At 40.5% G+C, this 22,306-nt stretch overlaps 1 protein-coding gene across 3 annotated transcripts; it reads left to right on the forward strand.

Annotated features, from left to right (window-relative positions):
- The first annotated feature begins 16,101 nt into the window (after nucleotides 1-16,101).
- Nucleotides 16,102-19,794, forward strand: LOC122002144 (AP2-like ethylene-responsive transcription factor AIL1). 3 transcript variants are annotated; one of them, XM_042557214.1, is made up of 11 exons: nucleotides 16,102-16,531; nucleotides 16,637-16,758; nucleotides 16,851-17,155; nucleotides 17,261-17,834; nucleotides 17,920-18,002; nucleotides 18,127-18,135; nucleotides 18,232-18,320; nucleotides 18,405-18,490; nucleotides 18,579-18,629; nucleotides 18,709-18,785; nucleotides 18,860-19,794. In XM_042557214.1, the coding sequence occupies exons 3-11, from the start codon at nucleotides 16,879-16,881 to the stop codon at nucleotides 19,498-19,500; spliced, it is 1,887 nt and encodes a 628-aa protein (XP_042413148.1). In that variant the 5' UTR covers nucleotides 16,102-16,531; nucleotides 16,637-16,758; nucleotides 16,851-16,878; the 3' UTR covers nucleotides 19,501-19,794. The 3 variants fall into 3 exon arrangements, with proteins under 3 accessions (XP_042413148.1, XP_042413151.1, XP_042413150.1); XM_042557217.1 differs by having other exon boundaries at nucleotides 16,104-16,531; nucleotides 18,417-18,490; XM_042557216.1 differs by having other exon boundaries at nucleotides 16,235-16,531; nucleotides 16,860-17,155.
- Nucleotides 19,795-22,306: the final 2,512 nt, after the last annotated feature.

Here is a 22,306-nt window from a genome sequence, read left to right on the forward strand (position 1 = left end):
GACCAATTGGTCGTACTTCATTACCTGTGAACTCGTACAATGAGGTGACCATGGGTTGAAGTTCACTAGCGTCATTCTGTATGCTATCAAACACACTTTTGAACAGCACGTTGACAAAACTTTCAGTGTCGATGAAAATCCTAGCTACATGACTGTTGGCAATGACGACCTTAATGATGAGTGCATCGTCATGAGGGAGCTCCACTCCCTTAAGGTCTTGCGGCTCGAAACTGATCAAGGGCCCAACAGTTTGCTCCTGGATGCAACCTACTGCGTGTATCTCAAAGCGGCGCTCATGGGATTTCCTAACTCTAGTGGAATCCCCATCCGTAGGTCCTCTAAAGATCATGCTAATTTCTCGAATAGCGGCATTGCCCCTATCTCTTCCTTAGGGGACTCCATCTGCTCTTTGCCCTGTCCAGCATGCTGACTTCCCTGCCTTCCCTTCTCAGTTAGGGGTTTTCTTAATTGCCCTGCAGTAGTGGGTGGATTGTCCAGCTGCATTTGGAGTTTGGGCACGATCTCGGGCGGAGGCAGGCTGAGTTCGGTGGCCTGCTAAGAATCTTGGGCAAATTGGATGCAATATCCTGTATAGTGAGTGTGAGACCTATGGTAAGTGCAGTAACGGGAACCCCACGGGCTGGGTTTGTTAGTAGGAGCTTGGACTGCCTTGACTCGCTGTGCTACCCTGGATTCTTGGATAGGCGAAAAACTAGGTCGGGCATCTTTAGTGCGGGCAAAGGGTCGAGCGGGAGGTTGGGCCGATCTTCTTTCCGCCTTATTGATAGAGCAGGCGCCTTGGCTTCTTTTCTTCGATCTGCCTGGGCTTTCTTGACAATGATGTAGCTTGCTGCCTTTCCAAGCATGTCATTGAAATTTTTCATGGGCTCTCGAATAAAGGCTCAGAAGAAATCCCCCTCCATCAAGATATCAGAGGTAGCGGATGGGACGTCCAGATTTACTTGGTTGAAGCATTTTATGTAGGCCCTTAGGGGGTGCAGGAAGGTGTTCTTGAAATTCCGAAAATAAGTGATGGATTCGACAGGCAGTCCATCAAACCACCTTTGTGTCAAGTCCGATAGAGTGTTTGAGAACACTCTGCACTTGGTGCAACAACGCAGCATTCTAGAACTTGCGGAGGTGATCCTCTGGGATTTTACTGCCTTCATATTCCCCAATAGTTGGGGGCTTATACCCCTTCGGTAGATTTTCCTCGAGCACCCTTGGAGAGAAGGGTACTTGTAGTTCCTCGGGCACCTCCTTGGGCTCCTCCTAGATGACTACGACCTTTCTCTTTTTTAAATCTCTCAATGGGGAACTTTCGACCATGGAGGTCTGGTATTGCTCCTTCTTGTTGTTTCAATCTCAGCCGGGGTTGCGATAGAAAGCTCGAGGGAAGTCCTCTAGCTATTTCCTCTTAGATCTCCTATCTAAAACGTGGGTCTGGTTCTTCAAGGTCGTAGGTATCTTTTGTGGTTGTGAATATATGGTATGCCTCTCGGAGGCTGCTCATCTCTTGGTTTTCTTGAACAACTCGTAGTCTCCTACTGTCATGGTTACATTGATCTAACCGGTGTCCTCCATCTTCACATTCCAAAATAGGTGGAGAAGTTTCCCACAGACGACGCCAAATTGATCCTGTCTGAAAGCTGAGTCAGATGAAGGCCAGCGAAGGTGGTGTCGATGTTAACGGAGCGATGACTTTGACACACCTTGTGCATCGGACACTTGGACCCTCGCGTTGAACTAGAAGCCTGTGATAATGGAACCGGTAGTACTTAGTGTTGAAGAAATCCCAATGGTCCGTGCGACCATATGTTTTGGTGTTTGGGCGAAATATTTAAGTTAGGATTTCCCTCGTTATTTGATATGTGTATGTGAGTCTGCAGGTTTGCAGGATACACATATGACTCAACTTGATAGCTTCGGGTCCCGTGAAGGATGGAGCATTCGAGGGACTGTAGACAAGGCAGCAAGGACAAAGGCCGAGGGTGTTGGTGCGGGAAGCATCCGACGATTGAACCTGTGTTTTAATTATGTCAAAGGGTTCAAAGTTAAGTTGTCTTGTTATCTGATATGTTTATTAAAATTGCAGGAAAGTCCTAAGTTTACTTAGGCAAAAGTCCTAGCTGCGGTTAGGCAGGTAGAAAAACCTTAGAGGGTGGTAACCTTAGATCCTAGGGGGTGGTAACCCTAGGTGAGGAAAAGTCCTAAGGGGGTGGTAACCTTAGATCCTAGGGGGTGGTAACCCTAGGTGAGGAAAAGTCCTAACTACGGTTAGGGAAAGGAAAACCCCTGGGGGGAGGTAACCCTAGGTCGTAGGGGGTGGTAGCCCTAGGCGGAAAGCTTTGGCGGGTCAAGGTCTTCGGGCAAAAGTCCTAGAGTCGGATACTCTTGGCAGAAAGTCCTGGTGTCACGAACCATGTGAAAGACTGGGTGGGTCATGGAGCGGACGTCCAGCGGAAAGACCTGAAGACTCGGGCGCTGAGCAAAAGTCCAGTCGGTCTGGAGGACCGGTCTGGCAACAAGTATATTTTCCTGAGTGGAGCAGGTGAGGATGCGTTCCCCGAAGAGGGAACAGTAGGCGTCAGTTTGACCTAGGATTTCCGGTCGAAAATTCGAAGTCAGAACCGGACAGTCCGGTGACTGTCAAATATCTTTGTTTACCATATTATTATGTGCTAACTTTGTATTGCAGGTTATTTTTGGGACTAACATATCTTGTAGGGACAAAGGAGCAAACTTTGCCTCAGATGAATAGTACCTGAGGCGCCCTCCATGGACCTTGGAGGCGCCTCGGGTGTAAGGCAGAAGGAGTCTGCACAATAGGGTTGGAGGCGCCCTCATGAAGGCTTGAGGCGCCTCGGACAACCTTGAAGGCGCCCTCAAGGAGTATGGAGGTGCCTTCAAGAGGATAAGCGACGAAGAAGTCAGGCCTTATCCACGCGCGGCTGACCCGGAGATTGGAGGTGCCCTCAAGGGGCTTGAAGGTGCCCTCAATAGCCTTTATAAGGCAGTTTTAACTAACATCTTGAATAACGACATTCCAAGCAATCCTTCTTCCGTGTACTGCTAAAGAGACGATCCAGAACAGCTGTAGCAACACCCCGACGACCAGGAACTTCAAATTTATTATTTCTGTTGTCAGTATAATATAATTATTGTTTTATTTGTACTTAATACTTGTAATTTTCGCGATTATAGTTGTTGCCCAAATTAAACGCTCAACGAGCGTGGGCCTTGGAGTAGGAGTCGCCCAAGGCTCTGAACCAAGTAAAAATACTTGGGTCCCTCTGTGTTTGTTTTAATTTCTGCTGCACGTAGTCGTTAAGTTTTCTGAATACGAAAAGTGAAAGCCACGAGCGCTATTCACCCCCCCACCCCTTTAGCGCGTTTCGATCAAACAATTGGTATCAGAGCCAGACCGCTATGAATTGATGAAACCACCAATCGAGCAGGGGGTTCCTTTTTTGAAAAAGAAAATATTGGTATCAGAGCCAGGCCGCTTCTTTCATTTTTTCTTTCCAAAACTGTTTTTAAAAAATTTAGTTTCATCTTTTCACCGGTGGTCGGTATTAGCGAAATATCGCATTTTCAAAAATTTGTAATAATATTTTTTTAATATTTTTAAATATTTTATTAATATTTTATTAATATTTTATTATTTTTTAAAAAATTAGTGAATTGTTATTTTTCTCTTAATCCCACACTGCTAATCCAAGACCAAGTCTTGGAACAAAATTTCTTATTTTTATGTGTGCAAGATTGTCTTTCTAAAATAACCCATTAAGAAGGCTACAACACAGCTCGCCCGTCGTTCTTCTCCGGAGAAGACTTTGGTTACTGGAAGGGTCGAATGAAGTTGTACCTTCAGATTCATTTCGAGGTCTAGATGATCGTCAAAATTGGCCTTGAACTCCCAACTGACGACAATGACAAACTGATATCGTGCGAGAACTGGGATGCAAACCTAATCAAGAAGGTATAAGCAAACGTCAAAGCAACCTGTACACTTCAGTGTGACCTAACCAAGGAGGAATTGAACCCTGTCGGCCCATTCTCAAGTGCCAAAGAACTGTGACAAAAGCTAATTGAGCTACACGAAGGCACTTCTAATACGAAAGTAAGTACGCGTGATTTAATAGACAAATTATTTGAGCTAAATGAGCAGACTAATACTACTACGATCGAGAAGGGTACAACTTTGATTGTAGGTACAAGCAGAGCGCGCGAACCAAAAGCAAGACGCAAAACTGAACCAGAGTCAGAAGAAGAACCGGACTCCGATGAAGAAGAACAAGCAAGTTTCCTCGCTCTACGGGTACAAGTGAATATTGTTGAAACCGAGTCCGAGTTCGAGTCCGAAACTGAGAGCGAATCAGAAACTGAGTCCAAGTGAAGCCACGGATCCATATCCGTTTCCGAAGGACCTAACCCTACTGTAAGCTCTCTTATTTCTGGCATTAATTTATAAAATTTAGTTTCTTATTTGTTAAAGAAATTAGCTAAATCCAACGTCCAAGTCAAGTCACTCCAAAAGGAGGTAACATCCCTTAAGGAAGCGACTAACTCGAGTCCTTTGACTGAGTCTGTTCAAATTGGAAGTTCAACTCAAGTCCAACAACTTGAGGAAGAAAATTCCAATCTAAAAACTCAAGTTAAAGAACTTAAGGACACGTTGGAACGGTTCATGTTGGGTTCCAAGAATCTTAATCTGATTCTTGGAAAACAAAGAGCCGTACTTGACTTTAAGCGTAAACATAAATTTAAATCATATCTGTCAATTGTAAATAGATCAAATAGAAACATAGTCCAAGCATGGGTACCTAAGTTTAACTTGGTTAATCAAGTTGGACTAGGTCATTATTGGTCCCCAAGGATTAGATACATTACCTTGATAGACCATATCGAGACTATCATCCAGGGGGAGCCAATAGAAAACTATCTTTTTATATAAATAGAATTATTTGATGATTGTTTTTTTTCTTGTTTTTATATAAATGCTTAGATTAGGATAGATTAAGGACTCAGCCGTAATTTACACTTGACTGGTTAGTCCTAGGAGTTTTCAAAAGAAAAATTAAATATATAATTTCTTTGAAAGGCTCTGTCTAGAAGTGGTGGATGATCTCATACCCAAGAAAGCCTAGTGCCTCGCCACAGCCTGAGAGCCAATCTTTGAAATATGTATTTAATTGACCAATTGAAAAAACTAAGCCTAACTCAAATGTAAATTAATCCTTAGACATAATTTAAATTAAAGTTAACCATCTCACAACAACATACAAGGTTCCCTAATTGATAACTTAGAAAAAGAGTGAGATGAACCTAGGGTTAAAATAGCAATTTAATTCTATAATTAATTTTTAAAATCATAATTAATTTTAAAAATTCTATTTAATTCTATAATTAATTTCATAATTATTTTAAAAATCATAATTAATTTTTAAAATCCTAATTAATTTAAAATCATAATTAAATTATTCTTAAATTATGATTAATTTCAAAATCATTATTGTCAAAATCTTAAGTTTCAAATCATAATTAATTTTGAAATCTTACTTAATTTTTATAATTAATTTTAAAATAATTTTCGTTTTCAAAATCTTAATCTTAAGTTTGAATTTATAATTAAAATTTCAAATTATTAATTATTAAATTTTCATTTTCAACATCTTAATCTTAAGTTTCAAATAATAATTAATTTACAAATCATATTCAATTTTCAAAATCTAAACCCTAATTAATTTCAAAATCATATTGGAATTAAAAAATCCTAATCATTTAATTATTAGATTTTCAAAATTTTAATTATTTCTAAATGATAATTTATTCTCAAATCATAATCAAATTTCAAATTACTAATTCTTAGATATTCAAAATCTTAATTATATCAAATTAATTTAATATGAAAGATTATTAATTTTTAATATATCTTTGAATCTTCAAAATCTGAAATGTTTACTTATATTTTAAATTTTAAAATTCAAACCCATATCTCAATTTTAATATTGACAACTCCATCGCACACTCACTCATAAGCTGAACATGTTTGACAACATATAATGAGTGAGATGGAAAATTTGAAAAATATAAAATATTTTTTTTAAATACATGCTTGGACTCTAGGATCCTCAAAAATTTTTAAGCATTAATCAAGGGGGAGTGAAGGAAGTCAAATTTTTTCCAAAAATTCAATTTATTTTTTTTAAAAATGAAAAATAAATTATCTACAAAAACTAAGTATGTTTCAAATCACTTACTTAGCTAAGTATTTTTTTTAATTGTGAAAAAGAGAGTTTCAAAACTTAGGGTGCGTTTGGTTTGTGTGTTTTTCATTTTTATTTTCTGAAAAACGCACATTTATGGAAAATGGTGTTTGGTTTGTATTTTTCGTGTCTGTTTTCTAAAAAAATAGCTAGCATTTTCTATAAAAATAGAGAATGACAAAAAGTTATTTTTTGTTTTTTAGAAAACACGCGTTTTCCAGAAAATGAAAATGAAAACGTACAAACCAAACACACTCTTAGGTTTATCAAATTATATTTACATATTTTAAAGTTAAGTACTAAATTTATCAAAATATTTTTAAGTTAAGTTTTGAAAGCTAAGAACTTGACAAAACATTTATTTTTAAAATTTGGCTAAGTTTTCTTTGAAAAATCAAGTTAAAATACTTTTGAAAATGTTTTAAGTTTGTAAAATACTTAACTATGTTATTCAAGCTATGTATTTTTCAAGCTAAGTACTTAACTATGCTTTTGTAAAAAAACCTCTTTAATCTAAATATTTAATCAATTTTTTTTTAAAACTAAATTTAGTTAGATTATTTTCTAAAACTTAGCTATTTGGTAAGGTGTTTTCTCAACGCAATCAATTTTGAAGCTAAAAATTTAGCTAAGTTTATTTTTCAAAAAGATATAAAAGTTTCTAAGTTTTTTATGAAAAAGTTAGATATTTTTCTAAACATTTCTAAATTAACTAAGTATTTTCAAAGCTAAATTTTACTAAGTGCTACTATTCAGGGGAGCTTAAAATTACATAGAATATTTTTCTATATTTTTCTCTCTACTTGTTCTTTTTTATTTATGTCAAAGGGGAGAGAAAAGTCAAAGTTAAGTAAATTAAGAATTTAATCATGAAAGAGGAAGCATAGGTGTTGATTTCAAATGATTTCATTTATGCTCATGTTTAACTTTCTGTATTTACTGTCATATTTTTTCACTTAACTTTGAACGATATTGCCATAATAAAAAAGAGAGAGATTGTTGGTGCGAGATGCATCCGATGATCGAACCTGTGTTTTGATTATGTCAAAGGGTTCAAAGTTAAGTTGTCTTGTTATCTGATATGTTTATTGAGATTGCAGGAAAGTCCTAAATTTACTTAGGCAAATGTCCTAGCTGCAGTTAGGCAGGTGGAAAACTCCTACGGGTGGTAACCTTAGGTTCTAGGGGGTGGTAACTCTAGGTGAGGAAAAGTCCTAACTACGGTTAGGCAAAGGAAAACCCTAGGGGAGGTAACCCTGGGTCTTAGGGGGTGGGAACCCTAGGCGGAAAGCTTTGGCGTGTCGAGGTCTTTGGGCAAATGTCCTAGAGTCGGATACTCTAGGTGGAAAGTCCTGGTGTCGCGAACCAGGTGAAAGACTGGGCGGGTCATGGAGCGGACGTCCAGTGGAAAGACCTGAAGACTCGAGCGTTGAGCAAAAGTCCAGTCGGCCTGGAGGATCGGTCTGGCAACATGTATATTCTCCTGAGTGGAGTAGGTGAGGACACGTTCCTCGAAGAGGGAACAGTAGGCGTCGGTTCGACCTAGGGTTTCTGGTTGGAAATCCGAAGTTAGAATCGGATAGTTCGGTGACTGTCAAATATCTTTGTTTACCTTATTATTATGTGCTAACTTTGTGTCGTAAGGTATTTTTAGGATTAACATATCTTGTAGGGACAAAGGAGCAAGCTTTGCCTCAGATGAATGGTACCCGAGGCACCCTCCATGGAGCTTGGTGGCGCCTCAGGTGCAAGGCAGAAGGAGTCTGCGCAGCGGGGCTGGAGGCGCCCTCATGAAGGCTTGAGGCGCCTCGGACAACCTTGAAGGCGCCCTCAAGGAGTATGGAGGTGCCTTCAAGAGGATAAGCGACGAAGAAGTCAGGAATTATCCACGCGCGACTGACCCAGAGATTGGAAGCGCCCTCAAGGGGCTTGAAGGCACCCTCAACAGCCTTTATAAGGTAGTTTGAATAACGACATTCGACCAGCAGCTTGAATAACGACATTCCAAGTGATCCTTCTTCCGTATGCTGCTAAAGAGACGATCCAGAACAGCTATAGCAACATCCCGACGACCAGGAGCTTCAAATTTATTATTTCTGTTGTCGGTATAGTATAATTTTTGTTTTATTTGTACTTAATACTTGTAATTTTGCGCGATTATAGTTGTTGCCCAAAGTAAATGCTTAACTAGCGTGAGCCTTGGAGTAGGAGTCGCCCAAGGCTTCGAACCAAGTAAAAATACTTGGGTCCCTTTGTGTTTGTTTAAATTTCCGTTGCATGTACTCGTTAATTTTTCTGAATAGGAAAAGTGAAGGCCACGAGCGCTATTCACCCCCCTCTATCACATTTCGATCCAACAGAGGGAAGCGACTTCGAGACATACGCGAAGGATGACATTGGGGACGAACCGTGGGCTTGGATGCATCCGAGAGACGAGAGCCAAAGGAAGTATGCTTGAAGGCAAGAGGACAAAGCTGCAAAGAAGAGTCAAGTGAGTCGTGAGGGTACGAGTCCATGAGATATTGTATTCAGGGAAAAATCCCAGGGGTGTATTGTAGCAGTCAACGGGAGTAGGGGTTGTTGCAGTTGACTGGTGTACTGTAGCAGCCGAGTGAGCCGTTGGGCTGGCACCAGTCGATTGGTGCAAGGACCAATCGACTGGTAACGGTAAAATAGTAGGGCTATTATCTTCCAAGCTCTATAAGAAGGAGCTTGGGATGGCCGACCAAGGTGACGAAATTAGACTTAGTTAAAGCCTAATTAGTAGTCACCAAAGTGCTCAAGGATCTCTTGTGTCTAAGTGTTCTTGGTTGAAGTTGTGGTGAGGTTTCTCCACCTACAAGGAGGTTTGAGCTAGCCGGAGTTTCCAGGGACTAATCCACCGACGGATTGAGGGATCGTCCACTTTACAAACAGCCGTGGAGAAGGAGCAAGTTATCTCTGAACCACGTTACATTGACGTGTATTGGTTTACATTCTTTGCTTTAGTATTTATCTTTCATATTTGTATTTGTATTTGTATTTGTATTATTGTATTTCCGCTTGCACAACTAACAAATACGTAGGAAGCTATCGAATTGGGGGCGGCGTCTATCAAACCCCCCTTCTTGCCGACCGCAAGATCCCCTACACTTAGGTCTTGCACACACCCAGACAAGCATACGGAGCATTAGAGACCAAAAACCAGGGAAGGGGTCTCCTTTTTTCGATGAAGCAGTGTACGAAGGAAGGAAGAAAAAAGAACTGCTGAAGATGCATGTGAATGTACGCCTACCTGACCAATGAAGAGGACCCTCCATTTTATACAACTCTGCTTGCTTCTTAAGCCTGCACACTGCCAGAGAATGTCGAGTGTCAGGGCATGTCAGGTGAGGGAGGATGTCCGACAACCTCCCATTGGTAGGAGGAAGGTTCCACTCTTAGTGTGTGGCAGAACACTGGAATATTCCCTGACTCACGACAATTATTATCTGATAGGAGGTTATAATTCTCTGACGCTATTGTCATTTAGTGTCATCGGTCCTGTCCAAGTTCAATCGTAGGCAGCTTGAGATGATTGTTCAAATGCGGTGCAAGGACTGAGCCTTGATCGAGATGAAGAGAATGAGCTGTGCAAAATCGGGCGGGAATCATCTGAGACTGTGACCGAGGACTAAGCATGCTTGACTCGACCGGGGCAGAGCCGGTCGGGGTTTGTCTGGCATACTTGCCAGGGTTATATGTAGAGACTGAGCAGCATGAGCTTGGATAACTCGAGCAGTATGTAGCTAGCTAGAAACTAGTAAAAACACCGGCTCGGGGATCAACCCTGAGGACCCGACCTGTGTGTGTTCGATCGAGAATTATACGGACGGTGAAGCGAAAGAGCTGAATCGCCACCTTCCCTTGACTGTCACGTCTTCTCGACCATTGACTTTATGACATTATTAGGCCCCTCATTTACGTATTGCATCATCCACATTTCTGATAACATCACATTTCAACAAAATAAAAATTGTCTTCATGTCCAACACCTCCCCCTTGAGGTTTTTAAGAAATTCCACAATCCTACAAATAATAACTACATATGGTACAAAACCTCCAAAATGGCACAAATTTCACAAAAACTCATCCTAAATCCCAAAGTCACAAAAAAAAGAAATAGAAATCAGCACACTAATAGACATCACCATCAATTATTAGGGGCATTGATAATTCTGAAGTCAACAAAATTTCCATAGTTAAGTTGCTATATTATATTCTTTGCTATTGGATTTTAACTAGTAATTATATAAGAAGTACTCTAGCCACTTAGTGAAGTTTACTAGGTTATTTATTAAAATAATATCCATCATTTCATAAATTATAAATACAATAACAACTAAAATTTATCCCACTAGATGGGGCCGTTATTTTAGAAATTATAAATAGAATAAGATTTTCAAGCAATACAAATTCTTTATATTAAGCTTAAATACAATAAAAAAAATTAGGAGCTATTATGTGAAATTATGAAATATGCATTTACCTTAATATGAAATTGTCTCTATGTTCAAATGTCTATAACAAGGATTAAAATCAATTGGTAGAGTACCTCATTAATTTACATGTGCACCAATGTTTTTCAAAGAAGCTAAAATGCTTAGACAAAGTATGATATGAACTCATCGGGCTTGCTTATTTTTAGTGTTGTTCTTAGTTTGATAAGATTGGAAATGTGCGTGCAAGCAAAGGTCTCGAACAATCTATTAGAACATAAATTTTTAAAATTTAAAAATTCTCATATCCAAGATCAAAATAAGCAATGGGAAAGTGTATTAGGGCACTGTGGGAGCACAAGTCTTATATTTAATCCGAAGTACGATTTGATCAAAACAGAAGAGCAAAGGTGATGATCTTTTAGGATTTGTAGAAGTGTGAAGTAACGAGGCAATCTAGCATTCTAGAAACACAGAGGGTGCCTTTGAGCCCTAGCCTAGGGCCAACTCTGTTTACACATCCATGGTGGGCGACCACCGCGGGTGATCCTCGCATGCAAAATGACTGGGGCATCGATGGTCATCCATCATGGATGCGCAAGGTATCAACCATGTATATATATTGCCTGTACGCGACTGAGTGAATTTGGGGTGTCCGAAAGTCAATCGAGATACCTGATTCATTTCCAGATGCTTAGATCATTTTCGGACACCTCAGTCACCCACGGAGTCGTGCACAAGCAGATATGCAGGTTATCAATTCCTTTTATATAGCTTGGTCCACTCTCAGCATCATTTTTATTCTTCCAAATTTATGATTAGATATCTGCATTTTTTAAATAAAATGTGGAACAATTGATTAAGGACCGGATTAACTGGCTTCTTCACAAACTTTAAACTATAATTGAGATTTTCTTTGACTATTTTCTGTATCGTTTTTTCTTTTAACCACAAGGTTATCTCCGCACCACATTGGCAACAAGATCAAAGTCTCTCCAAACAGAAGGTTGCACATTGTCAAAAATATTTTATTTAATATTTTTCTTGGTACTATACGAAATCAAATTTAATTCCAAATGTCAAAAATAAAGTAATATAGAAGTTCTATTAGGTAATGGCTGAGAAATAGATATGGATGAGTTGACCGTGTACAAAAGGCCCACTTTACAAGCCCACTTTACAAGCCTATGGATCGTTGTGAATGAGAAATTAAATCCCTCAAATTACTCGACGCTTCAACGTTCAAGTGTCAGTTCGAGTGTTTTTCTTGCTTCGTCTTCCAACAGCTAGCTAGCTAGCTAGCAAGATTTTGTCCAAAGCTTTGCAATTGACCAGGGAATGAACATTGAACAGCCTCATGATGCAATTACTGCGGCTGGTTTTCGTGACAATGCTTTTTACTCAACAGACAAACCAGAGTGCCCATCACTGAGGAGGCCACCTCAAAGAAGATCCTCCAAGAATCTGCAATTCAGGTATGGTACTAATGCAGGACTTGGCCAGTACCTGTCCTGTCAGTCTGGCCAGAGACATCAGCATGCATAACTTGCATCAAAAGAAACTTGAAGCAGCACAGAATCTAGGCATTGCTTGCAGATCTTCTCTCTCCCACAGAGGAATGACTGAGTGAGAGAGAGAGAGAGTAAAAGCTCGGATGTGTCATGCGGCAGTACGTAGTCTGAAGCCGAGTAGATCGCCGGGAGAATCTCTCTGGTCTCTTCATCCAGCCTGAGACTCCGAAGCTGGCAGAGGACCAAGGTAGACATTTCATTTCTCAGAGCAGGATTTTCGGAATAGGAGAATACAAGCTGTTCTCTATGCCATTGAAGGTTTTAGAAGGTGATCAATTTATGCACCGCCTCCTGCTGTCTCAGCATTCCATATCAAATCATTTGACAGTTTACTATAGCTTGTTTTTTCTTCCTGCCTCGGTCTTCAGTGGCGTCTGGGCACTGCTTTTCATGAAGAAAATGGATCCATACACGTTTCCATGCAAAGACCATAACCTCCGGAGACTGACGAGGTTTCTCCTCCAATTTGTAGTACCTTTGCGTGGCATCTCCATCAGGAAATCAGGGATGACAAAACATAAAGGCAAAGAGAGGGTTACATAGTGGCTTGTCCATTCGAGTGGACAGGTGAGGAGAAGGGAGAGCATGGTTGGCACCATGGAGGCCCAATCTAGGTGCTAACAAGGTAACAAACGCATGGGCCGATTGGTAACTTTTTCAGTATTTATTTTCCAATTTTTTAATTTTTTGAAAAACGAAATGGAAAAGATAAATACGAGAAAGTAAATTCCTTTACAGCTTTGGCAGGAAAGAGCCTCAAGACAAGACCAAGAGCATTGAAGGCTCTGTCCTCGACCCAGGCTTTCTTTAATCACAACGAAACAGATGGAAATGTGGAGGCATGCTCACATCCATTTGAACAAGGATCCCACCAGTGCGGACTGACGTGAGGGAAGGACCGCAGGGCTGCAGACCTGCTACACTGTAGAGATATAGCCCTTGAGCCAGATGTTTATTTTGATGATTTGTCTAAATCTCTTCAATGCATGCCTCTCTCTTGCTGTTCTTAGCCTCTGGCTTTACTGTGTCTGTTCTGTTCTGCTCATCTTTTTTTTACCGTCCCATCCAGTAACTTGCCAGTGTTGGTGGGGGAAGATGCAGCAGGGTTGGCTGGGGCCATTGCGCTGCCTCCTCTCTCATATCACGATGATAAAAAATCAATACATTCATTCTCAGCGTATTCGTTAATTCATCCCAAGATTAATACGGAAAAATTAAATCAAGGACGATTATTAATCTTTGGAATAATGATTAACACATAAGGAAGATATTTACCTCGACTTTATTGAAATTCAAACTCAAGACCTCATGATGACAACACTTCATGCTAGCCACTCACTCGCATCCGCACTTAAGGTTGATGACCAAATGACATGCCTCTGGGAATTGACATTTCAGGCATAATTCACATTTACGATCAGAACATGGCTGCTGAAACTTGGAAGGCAGAGGGTTAGTAACAGTCTTTAATTGGATCCTTAATTGTGAGTTAATGCAGCTACTGGAAAGTGGAATGTCATGCTAGCTTACACACTCTCCTCCACCTCTCTCAGATTGACTTTAGTCATGTTCCCTCCCTGCGAGGCTGTTGTCACTTTCATTCAGTTGCCATCCGAATAGACCTCCTTGCTCTTCACCTTTAGACTGTCTTCTATTCTCGTAGGGTATTTTACTTGGATTTTGTTTGGATTTATTGTTTCCCATGTGAAAAGTAAGCAAGCACACATTAAATAACTAGCCATTGCTTCTGAACAGTAGTTGCAGCTTGCATGTCATTGGTATTTTATGCCTTCTTATATTATTCATTTATAGAACCCAGAGTAGTTGAGAATTAAAGGGTTGGACTAGCTTTTCAAGGCATTACTTGTATATGCTTTGTCTTATTGATGCCATATGTTAAACTATCTTAAGTGTTTCTGTCACTTGAATCTTTAATTGTAGGTACTGTTTCATTCAGCAAAGCTCTGTATGCTAATTGGATGCACATGCATTCAGAAAATTGAAACTGTAAACGGGCCTCAAGTCACACACAGCTTGTTTCTTCAATGAAAACAAAATGCAACAGTATCAGAAGTTGCTGTATGAATTGTCATTTCATCTGTTTGGACTGTAGCTCTTGTGTTCATGTGTGTGACCCAAAACTATTTAGGTACTAGATTCTACTTTAACAAATACACGGCAAGGGGGACAGATGGTGGGTTTTTTTTCCTTGGTTGATGGTTGAAATTCCCACATAGCTTCTCCTTTTATGGTTTCATACCTCCCCACTGACCTTTGTCTCTTGTGAGCTTTAAACTGGCATTGCTTATTGCTGTGCTTTTTTCTCTGTAACCAGCGACTCAAGCGAGCCTTTTCTTTCCTGAGGTGATGTACCACATCTTCATTCAAGGAAGAAAAAGGTCGAGCCTTTGCCTCGTAGATCCTCTGTCTCTATATAAATCTCTCCACTCAGGCGTGAGAGTGCATGAGAGGCAAATGTCTGTTCCATGAAAGCTAAGAATTGCTTTGGCATGATTAGGTGTGCGCATGCAAAGGCACAGTGAAGAAAAGGAGAGGAGACCACACCTAACAACTTTGGCAAAGTAGCATATAGACAAAGATCTATCTCTCTCTATATATATATAAACTTATCTCGAATGTTTGAATACAGTAAGCACACTTGATATGGATATATAAGATTTCTTGATTCATCTACTTAATGAGCTTGATATCTGTTATCCACTTTAACAGACACCTTTTCAGCTTAACTACTCTGTGCATGAACTGGCTGACTTAAGAATTGGTGAGGTGACCAGGGGACCATTCGATGGGCCCTTTAATAAATCATTTTCCTTAGATTACATGACGTAGGAAAGGAAGTGGATGGAATGAATGTTAATATTCAAACAAAGTCTTTTTGAACCACTGAAATATTCATCCCTGCAGCCTCTGAAAAGAAATCGTCAAGATAATGCCATTGTAGGTTGCTTGTTTTGTACCCACTCTCTCTGTCCATACTCATGTGTGATGAATATAAATCATACACGTGTGGGTGTAGGTAATAACAGAGATTATTCTCACAGCTGATTGCCTATGCATGCTTCTTTCGCTACAAACATGAGGTCCCCTGAGGAAACAAGACAGAGGTATATATGTATCAGAAATGAGCTGGTTTTATATGTTTGTATCTATCTTAGAGACCTTGTCCTTGAGTGAGCTTGCAGTACTAACATATAAATGATGAACATGAACAATGTTTTGACAATAAACCTTGTTCTTAAGTGAGAGGATCGTTATAAAACTGAAGCAAGATTAGTGAGAATGAGAGGAAAAGGCGCAATGGAATGATTTGGACATTCCTCCGAGTTAGGAGTACATCGTGCCATTTGCGTGTGCAGTCATCATTAGGATGGTCAAAAAAGAACGAGGAACTAGAAGCATCCCTCTTCTCCTCTTTCTTTCCTGGTCTCTGTCTCTCTTCCATTCCATATGCTTTCCTGCTTCCTAATCATTCTCCAGGGAAAAATTGTCTATTTGAAGGCCATGCACACTTGCATGCCAATAAAAAAAGCCTCGATAAAGCCTTATGGAATCTCCTTAGCCTGCATGATAACATCACCATCCAACGTATTCTACTTCCCAAGCAATCAGCTATGAGCTTTGGTTGATTGTTTAGAGCTATGGGAAATGGCTATGATAATCATGATTGTATCAAGTTGTATCGGGGTGGTCATTTTCTAATCATTTCTAAGCAAATATCATTATAGCATGTTTCTCTTCATCATTTTACACATCTTAGTGAGTGATGCTTTTATCTCCATTATTTTTTTGGATGACAGAGCTGTGTAAAGAGATAATAAATGGGAACAGGAGCATAATAGCAGGTTTAATCGGATCCTTGGATTGCACTGCTATATCTAAGGTAGGAGGCTCGTACTGTGCTAAAGTGGCTGGTTGCACAGTTGGCTTCGCTCCCCAGTCAATCCATATGGCATCTCACATACACCAAACTGTGCAAAGAGCAACCTTGTTTTTGGTACCACAGTAACCACCTTAGTGCTCATTGATAGCTAAACACACATCAACCATGGCCAAGGGAAGGGCTTACTCAGTATCCTACTTCATGGATGCTGCCAAGCCAAGCTAACATTACATGTTGGTGTAACTGGCTGTCTGCTCCTCTTCCCATCTCTCTTGGACGAAGGTTTAAGGATCTTAAGAAAAGCAAGGGAAGAAAAAGCTACAAGCTTACATGGTGCTTCTCGGAACACAGATCCCTATGGAGTGCTGCATGGTTTTGTATTGATACAGATTTTTGTTTAGTGGAGGAGCTCAGCTAATTCCTCTTTTTTCCCTTTAGTTTATAGGTCCTGCGGTTGTGTTGCGGTAATCTTCTTCTCGAGTGCCTAGCTTTTTCCTGCCACATAGTTGTCGCAAGGGGGAAGACAATGGTTGGGTTATTTGTGTCGTAGACGATCGAGGGTAAAATCTTCATTGAACTTGTCTCTTTTTTTTTTCCGGCGCTTTCACGGAGATATGTTCATTAGTTTTATTACCTTCTTCGTCTTCTTAAGAGTGTTCAGCTAGCAGCGAGAGTCGAAGATGAAATCCATGAACAATAGCAGCAACTGGCTTGGCTTCTCTCTCTCTCCTCACAAGAACATGGAAGTTGCTTCGGAGCCGCCACATCATCATCATCATCATGGGAGCCATCGTCAGCTGATCACCACGGCTGATGTTTCTTCTTCTGCAGTCCCATGCAGCTTCTTTGTATCTCCCACCACCGGAATCTGCTATGGAGGGGAAGGAGATCAGGCAGCAGGGTTTTATTGCTCTCAGTTGCCTGTCATGGAAGCCATCACAAGATCACAGCACCAAGGTTACATTTTTTTTTTTTTTTTTAAATTTGACCTCTTTTAGTTAAGCTCCAAACAGAACTAGTTTCCTGAAAAATCCTATACTCGTTCCTTTGCATGCCATGAAGGAGCCATGGCGTCTCCAACCCGGAAGCTCGAAGACTTCTTAGGTGGCAGCGGACCAAACACGGTCCCCCTCCATCAACACTATTCCAACTTCGAAAGGGAAGCGATGGCTTTGAGCTTGGACAGCCTCCACTACTATCAAAACCCACACCAGATTCTAGCGCAACATCACCAGCTGTTCTTGCAACCCTTGCAGGAAGGGATGTGCTCAGGCAACGGTATGTATCAGGGGGGACAGATCGAGGGAGCCATGGCAGAAGAAGACGATGGCCTCCCGAGCCTCAAAAATTGGGTGGCTGGGAGTTTCAGTGAGGAAGTGGGGATGGGCACCAGCTCCGTTAATGGCGCAGCTGGGTTCGGGGAGCTGCAATCCCTAAGCCTGTCCATGAGCCCTGGCTCACAGTCAAGCTGTGTCACAGCTCCAACGCTGCCGGTTTCTTCTGCAACTGATCAGTGCATGGCCTTTGGTACCAACAAGAAGCTGAGGTCTGTTAAAGGAAGCCAGAAGCAACCAGTTCATAGGAAGTCCATCGACACATTTGGGCAGAGGACATCACAATATAGAGGTGTCACAAGGTTAGTAATATTCAATGAGCCATTCTTTTCTTTAGCATGCATCCATTAGCATATTATGTTGCAAACCTTGTATCTTCTTCCTCAGGCATAGGTGGACCGGGAGATACGAAGCTCATCTCTGGGACAACAGCTGCAAGAAAGAAGGTCAGTCAAGAAAAGGAAGACAAGGTTAGAAGCATAAACAATCGCCATTACTTATAAAGCTTCTTTAAGTTTTTTTTAGCAACTTTCATTAATATATCCCTTTGTTTTCATGCTTGGGAATGCCATAATTCTTTCTGTGCTCCGACAGTTTATCTAGGTAGGTCTCCTGAAATTGCACTATATTGAATCTGCTTTGGTTTTATTGTTTTCATCTAAAATACTGTCTCTAAGCATCAACTTTGGCTCCCTTCAGGGGGGTATGATACTGAGGACAAAGCTGCGAGAGCTTATGACTTGGCTGCATTGAAATACTGGGGACCATCAACACACATTAACTTCCCTGTATCTATCATCCATCGACTCATAGATTTTGTGTTTTTTTTATTACTATGTTTGAATTCCTAACAATGTTTTGCTCTCCACGAGTTTGATGCGCAGTTGGAGAGTTACCAGGAAGAGATGGATGAGATGAAGAGCATGAGCAGGCAAGAGTATGTTGCCCACCTAAGAAGGTATATCCACTGAAGATTTCTATACCGTTTACTTACTTCATCAAAGATGACTAAAACCTTTTTTTTTTGTGCCTCCAAATGCTTGCAGAAACAGCAGTGGTTTTTCTCGAGGGGCTTCAATTTACCGAGGAGTAACAAGGTACAGGTCAATTCGTTCGCAAGAACCATGTCGTTGTTCTAGCATCTTTTCAGTATCTGTTATTCTGAATTTTCTGCAGGCATCACCAACATGGAAGATGGCAAGCTAGAATTGGCAGAGTTGCCGGAAACAAGGATCTTTATCTGGGAACCTTCAGTAAGTTCTCTGCATACTTAACGAGCTTCTCAATTCACTAAGGCCACGGTTATCATAGACTAGATCGACTTCAGGTACTCAAGAGGAAGCAGCCGAAGCATATGATATTGCTGCTATAAAATTTCGCGGGGTGAATGCGGTTACTAATTTTGACATAACAAGATACGACGTAGAGAAGATCATAGCAAGTAGTACATTACTGCCAGGGGAGCTTGCAAGGAAGAACAAGGCAACTGAAGCAGCGAAAGATGTTCACTCGGAGAAGAGTCTACATGGAGAACCAGCTGAAGTAGGCAGTATTGCAGGTTCGGGGTGGAAGATGCTCCTCTATCACTCCACTGAGGCAGTTCCATCAGCTGGGCCTCATGACCATGAACCCTTGATGATCAATGGAGACTACAGGAGCCCAATGACATACAAATCAGCAATTCATGGTGGACTGATTGGCTCGGAATCAGGGAATTCAGTGCGAGAGGCTGACGATTCTGAGAAGCTAAACAATGCCCATCTATCAAACCACTCATCCTTGGTCACAAGCTTGGGCAGTTCTAGGGAAGGGAGTCCCGACCGGACCGGTCTCTCCACCATGTTCGCCTGTGGCCTTGGCACACCCAAGTTCAATCCCACTCTAAGTTCACTGGTTCCGCCACTGCAACTGAGGCCGACTACTTCTGCAGCCCAAATGCATGTTTTTGCTGCATGGAATGATGGTTAGTGCCGTCATGACTACTAAGCATGCGAGAAGAAAAGCATATTGGCTAAAGTGAAGGGATGCTTTTCTTTCCTTCTTTCTTTGTTTCAGATGTTTGTGAGAAAGATTGATGATTCATGGTCCATGTGGGATCGACATGCCAGTGCTTTCTCTTTCACTTTAGCTTTGAGGACGTCTAAGTGGTGATTTTTTGCAGAAAGCAGACGTGTGTGAGATGATGCTTAGTTTCTCTCCATTAGTTCGTTATGAAAAGCAGTTCAATGGCTTTAAGAAATGCAGTTTAATCTTTTGACCAAACATTCTCCTTTTTCGTGTGGACTTTGTTCATCCAACATTCTTCATCATTTTGATTTTTCTGAAGGTTGTAGATTCCCTCGATCATGATTCATTAAACAATGATAAATTTAGTTACTAGATCTCAGAGGACAGTCACAGTAGGTGGAACGATGAGTCAAGCCCATGCTGATCGGTACGGGACAAAAGTTATCAACTTGAACAGTCATAACACAATTCGCCTCTTACTTTGGACTTCTGTAGTGGGTTTTGGCACCTTGCGATCGATGCTGTTCTTTTGGCCACTGCAACTCTTCAATAACTTTGCTGGTGCCTTGTTTTTTTTGTTCATATCAGGCAAATGGAAACATGAATCTCTCACCTCCTATTCATACGCATCCATCCTGTTCATGGTTCTATGAAACTGACCAAACATCTGGTCCGATGGCTCAATGAGTTTGAAACATGACTAATCTGCAGCACACATGATGAAGGGGTGTGTTTGCAGAGGCGAGCATGTGAGCGAACAGCTTGATGCCCTGAGCAATTGTGTTCCCAGAACTCAATCCTTCATTGAAGTGGAACACCACAAGACTGTGGAAACTGCTGGTACATCATCTTTAAGCGAAGCAAGCGATCAAATCTGATACGAAGGGGCCCTTCGGCCAAAAAATGAATGATCGGATTAACTCCCTGATCAAGGAATTGTAGCAGGTTGTCTGCAATCCCATCAGCCTCCTTCCATGAACTTAATTGTCTTGGTACTTGTAAATAGTACCGCACTGTGGGTCTGAGCAATGTTTTCTTGGTAGTAAAATGAAGTTACGTTTAACCCATATGCTGTCTTTTCTTGTAAAAACTAGCCTTTTGTTGTTCAAAGCAAAGGAGGTGCCCAAATACAACAATACGTCTTCAGTCTAAAATCTAAGTGATACAAGAACAAACTACAATGAAATAGCCAGTGTCTGATGATCATCATTTTTCCTCTCTGTTTTCTCAATGATGTCTTCGATATGATCTGAACGTGAAAAAGATAATAAGCTAGGGATGTGACTGCGGGGTTAACTAAACGGTGATCTTGCACTGTCCTGCAACACAAAAGGTATTAGTGTCGAGCCGGAAAAGGATTTTCGACGTTGGCCGAAGTTTAAGTCAGTTTCTGACACAATAGAGAATAGTAAGAATACTGTAGCAAAGAACGTGTCGAATAGCGAAGTTGTGCATACTTCTTTCCATAGATAGGAACCCCTTTTAATGTGTCACTGTGATGTTTATGCACGTATTTCAAAACGTATGTACGTTTTACAAAGCACCCTAGGAAAATACAAGTCAAAAAATATTTCTGACATTTTTCTTTAAACGAGCACATAAATCTCTGATGAGACAGATTAGAAACTTCTAAAGGACAGTTTGACTGTTGGACATGTTTCGTTGTCAGTGGCGCGAGCCTCCAAAAGGGTATGATGAGATACGCAGATGAGTCTCATTGTAGATTGATCGGACGTCGATCAGAGGCCGTTTGACAAGGACGTACTCATTTGGTTATACTGAACAGAGTTATTTTCCTTTGTTCGATCTTTTTGTTGTCAGAGAGCTGCCTTTCATCTGACCGGTCATGGCATTTAGTCGGGACGACGGTTAGGAGATTTATGCCTTGTCTTTGACCAGCGTCGCAGGCTCCCTGTAGCTGGCCGTCCGAATAGCCATGTCCGACCGGCCGTGTATCCTGTTCAACCCACTATGTCTGGCCAAGAGACCTACGCTTTGATTATTTTTATTTTGACCTCCACATCTATCATTTTTTCATACTTTGACCCATCTTCTATGGGCCCTTTTCATTACCGTATCAGTCTCCTTCCCATAACACTTTGGACTGGAGGAGAATGATCCCTGCTGGTTCAAATCCTCTTTATAACAGGTGAATGCTTCGTGTCTGGCATGTTGGAAGAAATTTGTGAGTTCTTTAGATCGTTGACTTTACTTTGATTAATGGATATGTAACTCATCAGTGGTCCCTCATACACAAATACTAGTATTTGTTTTCTATTTTTACTGAAAGTATGCTTTCGTTAGCAAAAAGGGCCGGTTAAACAATACAAAAGGATCCGCTTCCATAACAGAGCGAGAACAGAAAAAGTACATGAATGAAGATTCATACAAATTGGAGCCAGTCCTTAGAAACATAACTGATACGGCGAATAAGAGCATCCGCAAACAAGGACATCCTCAAAAAAATCTCCTTTAATATCTTGTCAAGGATACCACAAAAGTAAAAATTTCTATATATCTATCATTATAAAAAAAAACTTTTCAACCATTTTTCCATGATCCCATATTTTTTCATTATATATATATATATTTATTCTCTTCTTCTTATTTTACCTTATATATAATTAAATTTTTATAGAATTTAAATCCATAAATTATTAACATTCAAAATATTATTAATAATTTAAAAAATACATAAACATTACCATATATGAAATAAAAAATAAAATATTATCACAATTGATAAATTATTTTTTTACTAATTATA

The sequence above is a fragment of the Zingiber officinale genome, chromosome 7A (assembly GCF_018446385.1).
Source record: "Zingiber officinale cultivar Zhangliang chromosome 7A, Zo_v1.1, whole genome shotgun sequence".
NCBI classification, from domain to species: Eukaryota; Viridiplantae; Streptophyta; class Magnoliopsida; order Zingiberales; family Zingiberaceae; genus Zingiber; species Zingiber officinale.

Excerpts from the sequence above, each read along its gene's own strand:
- LOC122002144 (XM_042557214.1), top strand. The coding sequence starts at position 16,879 with ATGAAATCCATGAACAATAGCAGCAACTGGCTTGGCTTCTCTCTCTCT. Across the intron at positions 17,156-17,260 it reads CACAAGATCACAGCACCAAG|GAGCCATGGCGTCTCCAACC; the intron begins GTTACATTTTTT and ends CATGCCATGAAG. Across the intron at positions 18,491-18,578 it reads TATGTTGCCCACCTAAGAAG|AAACAGCAGTGGTTTTTCTC; the intron begins GTATATCCACTG and ends AAATGCTTGCAG.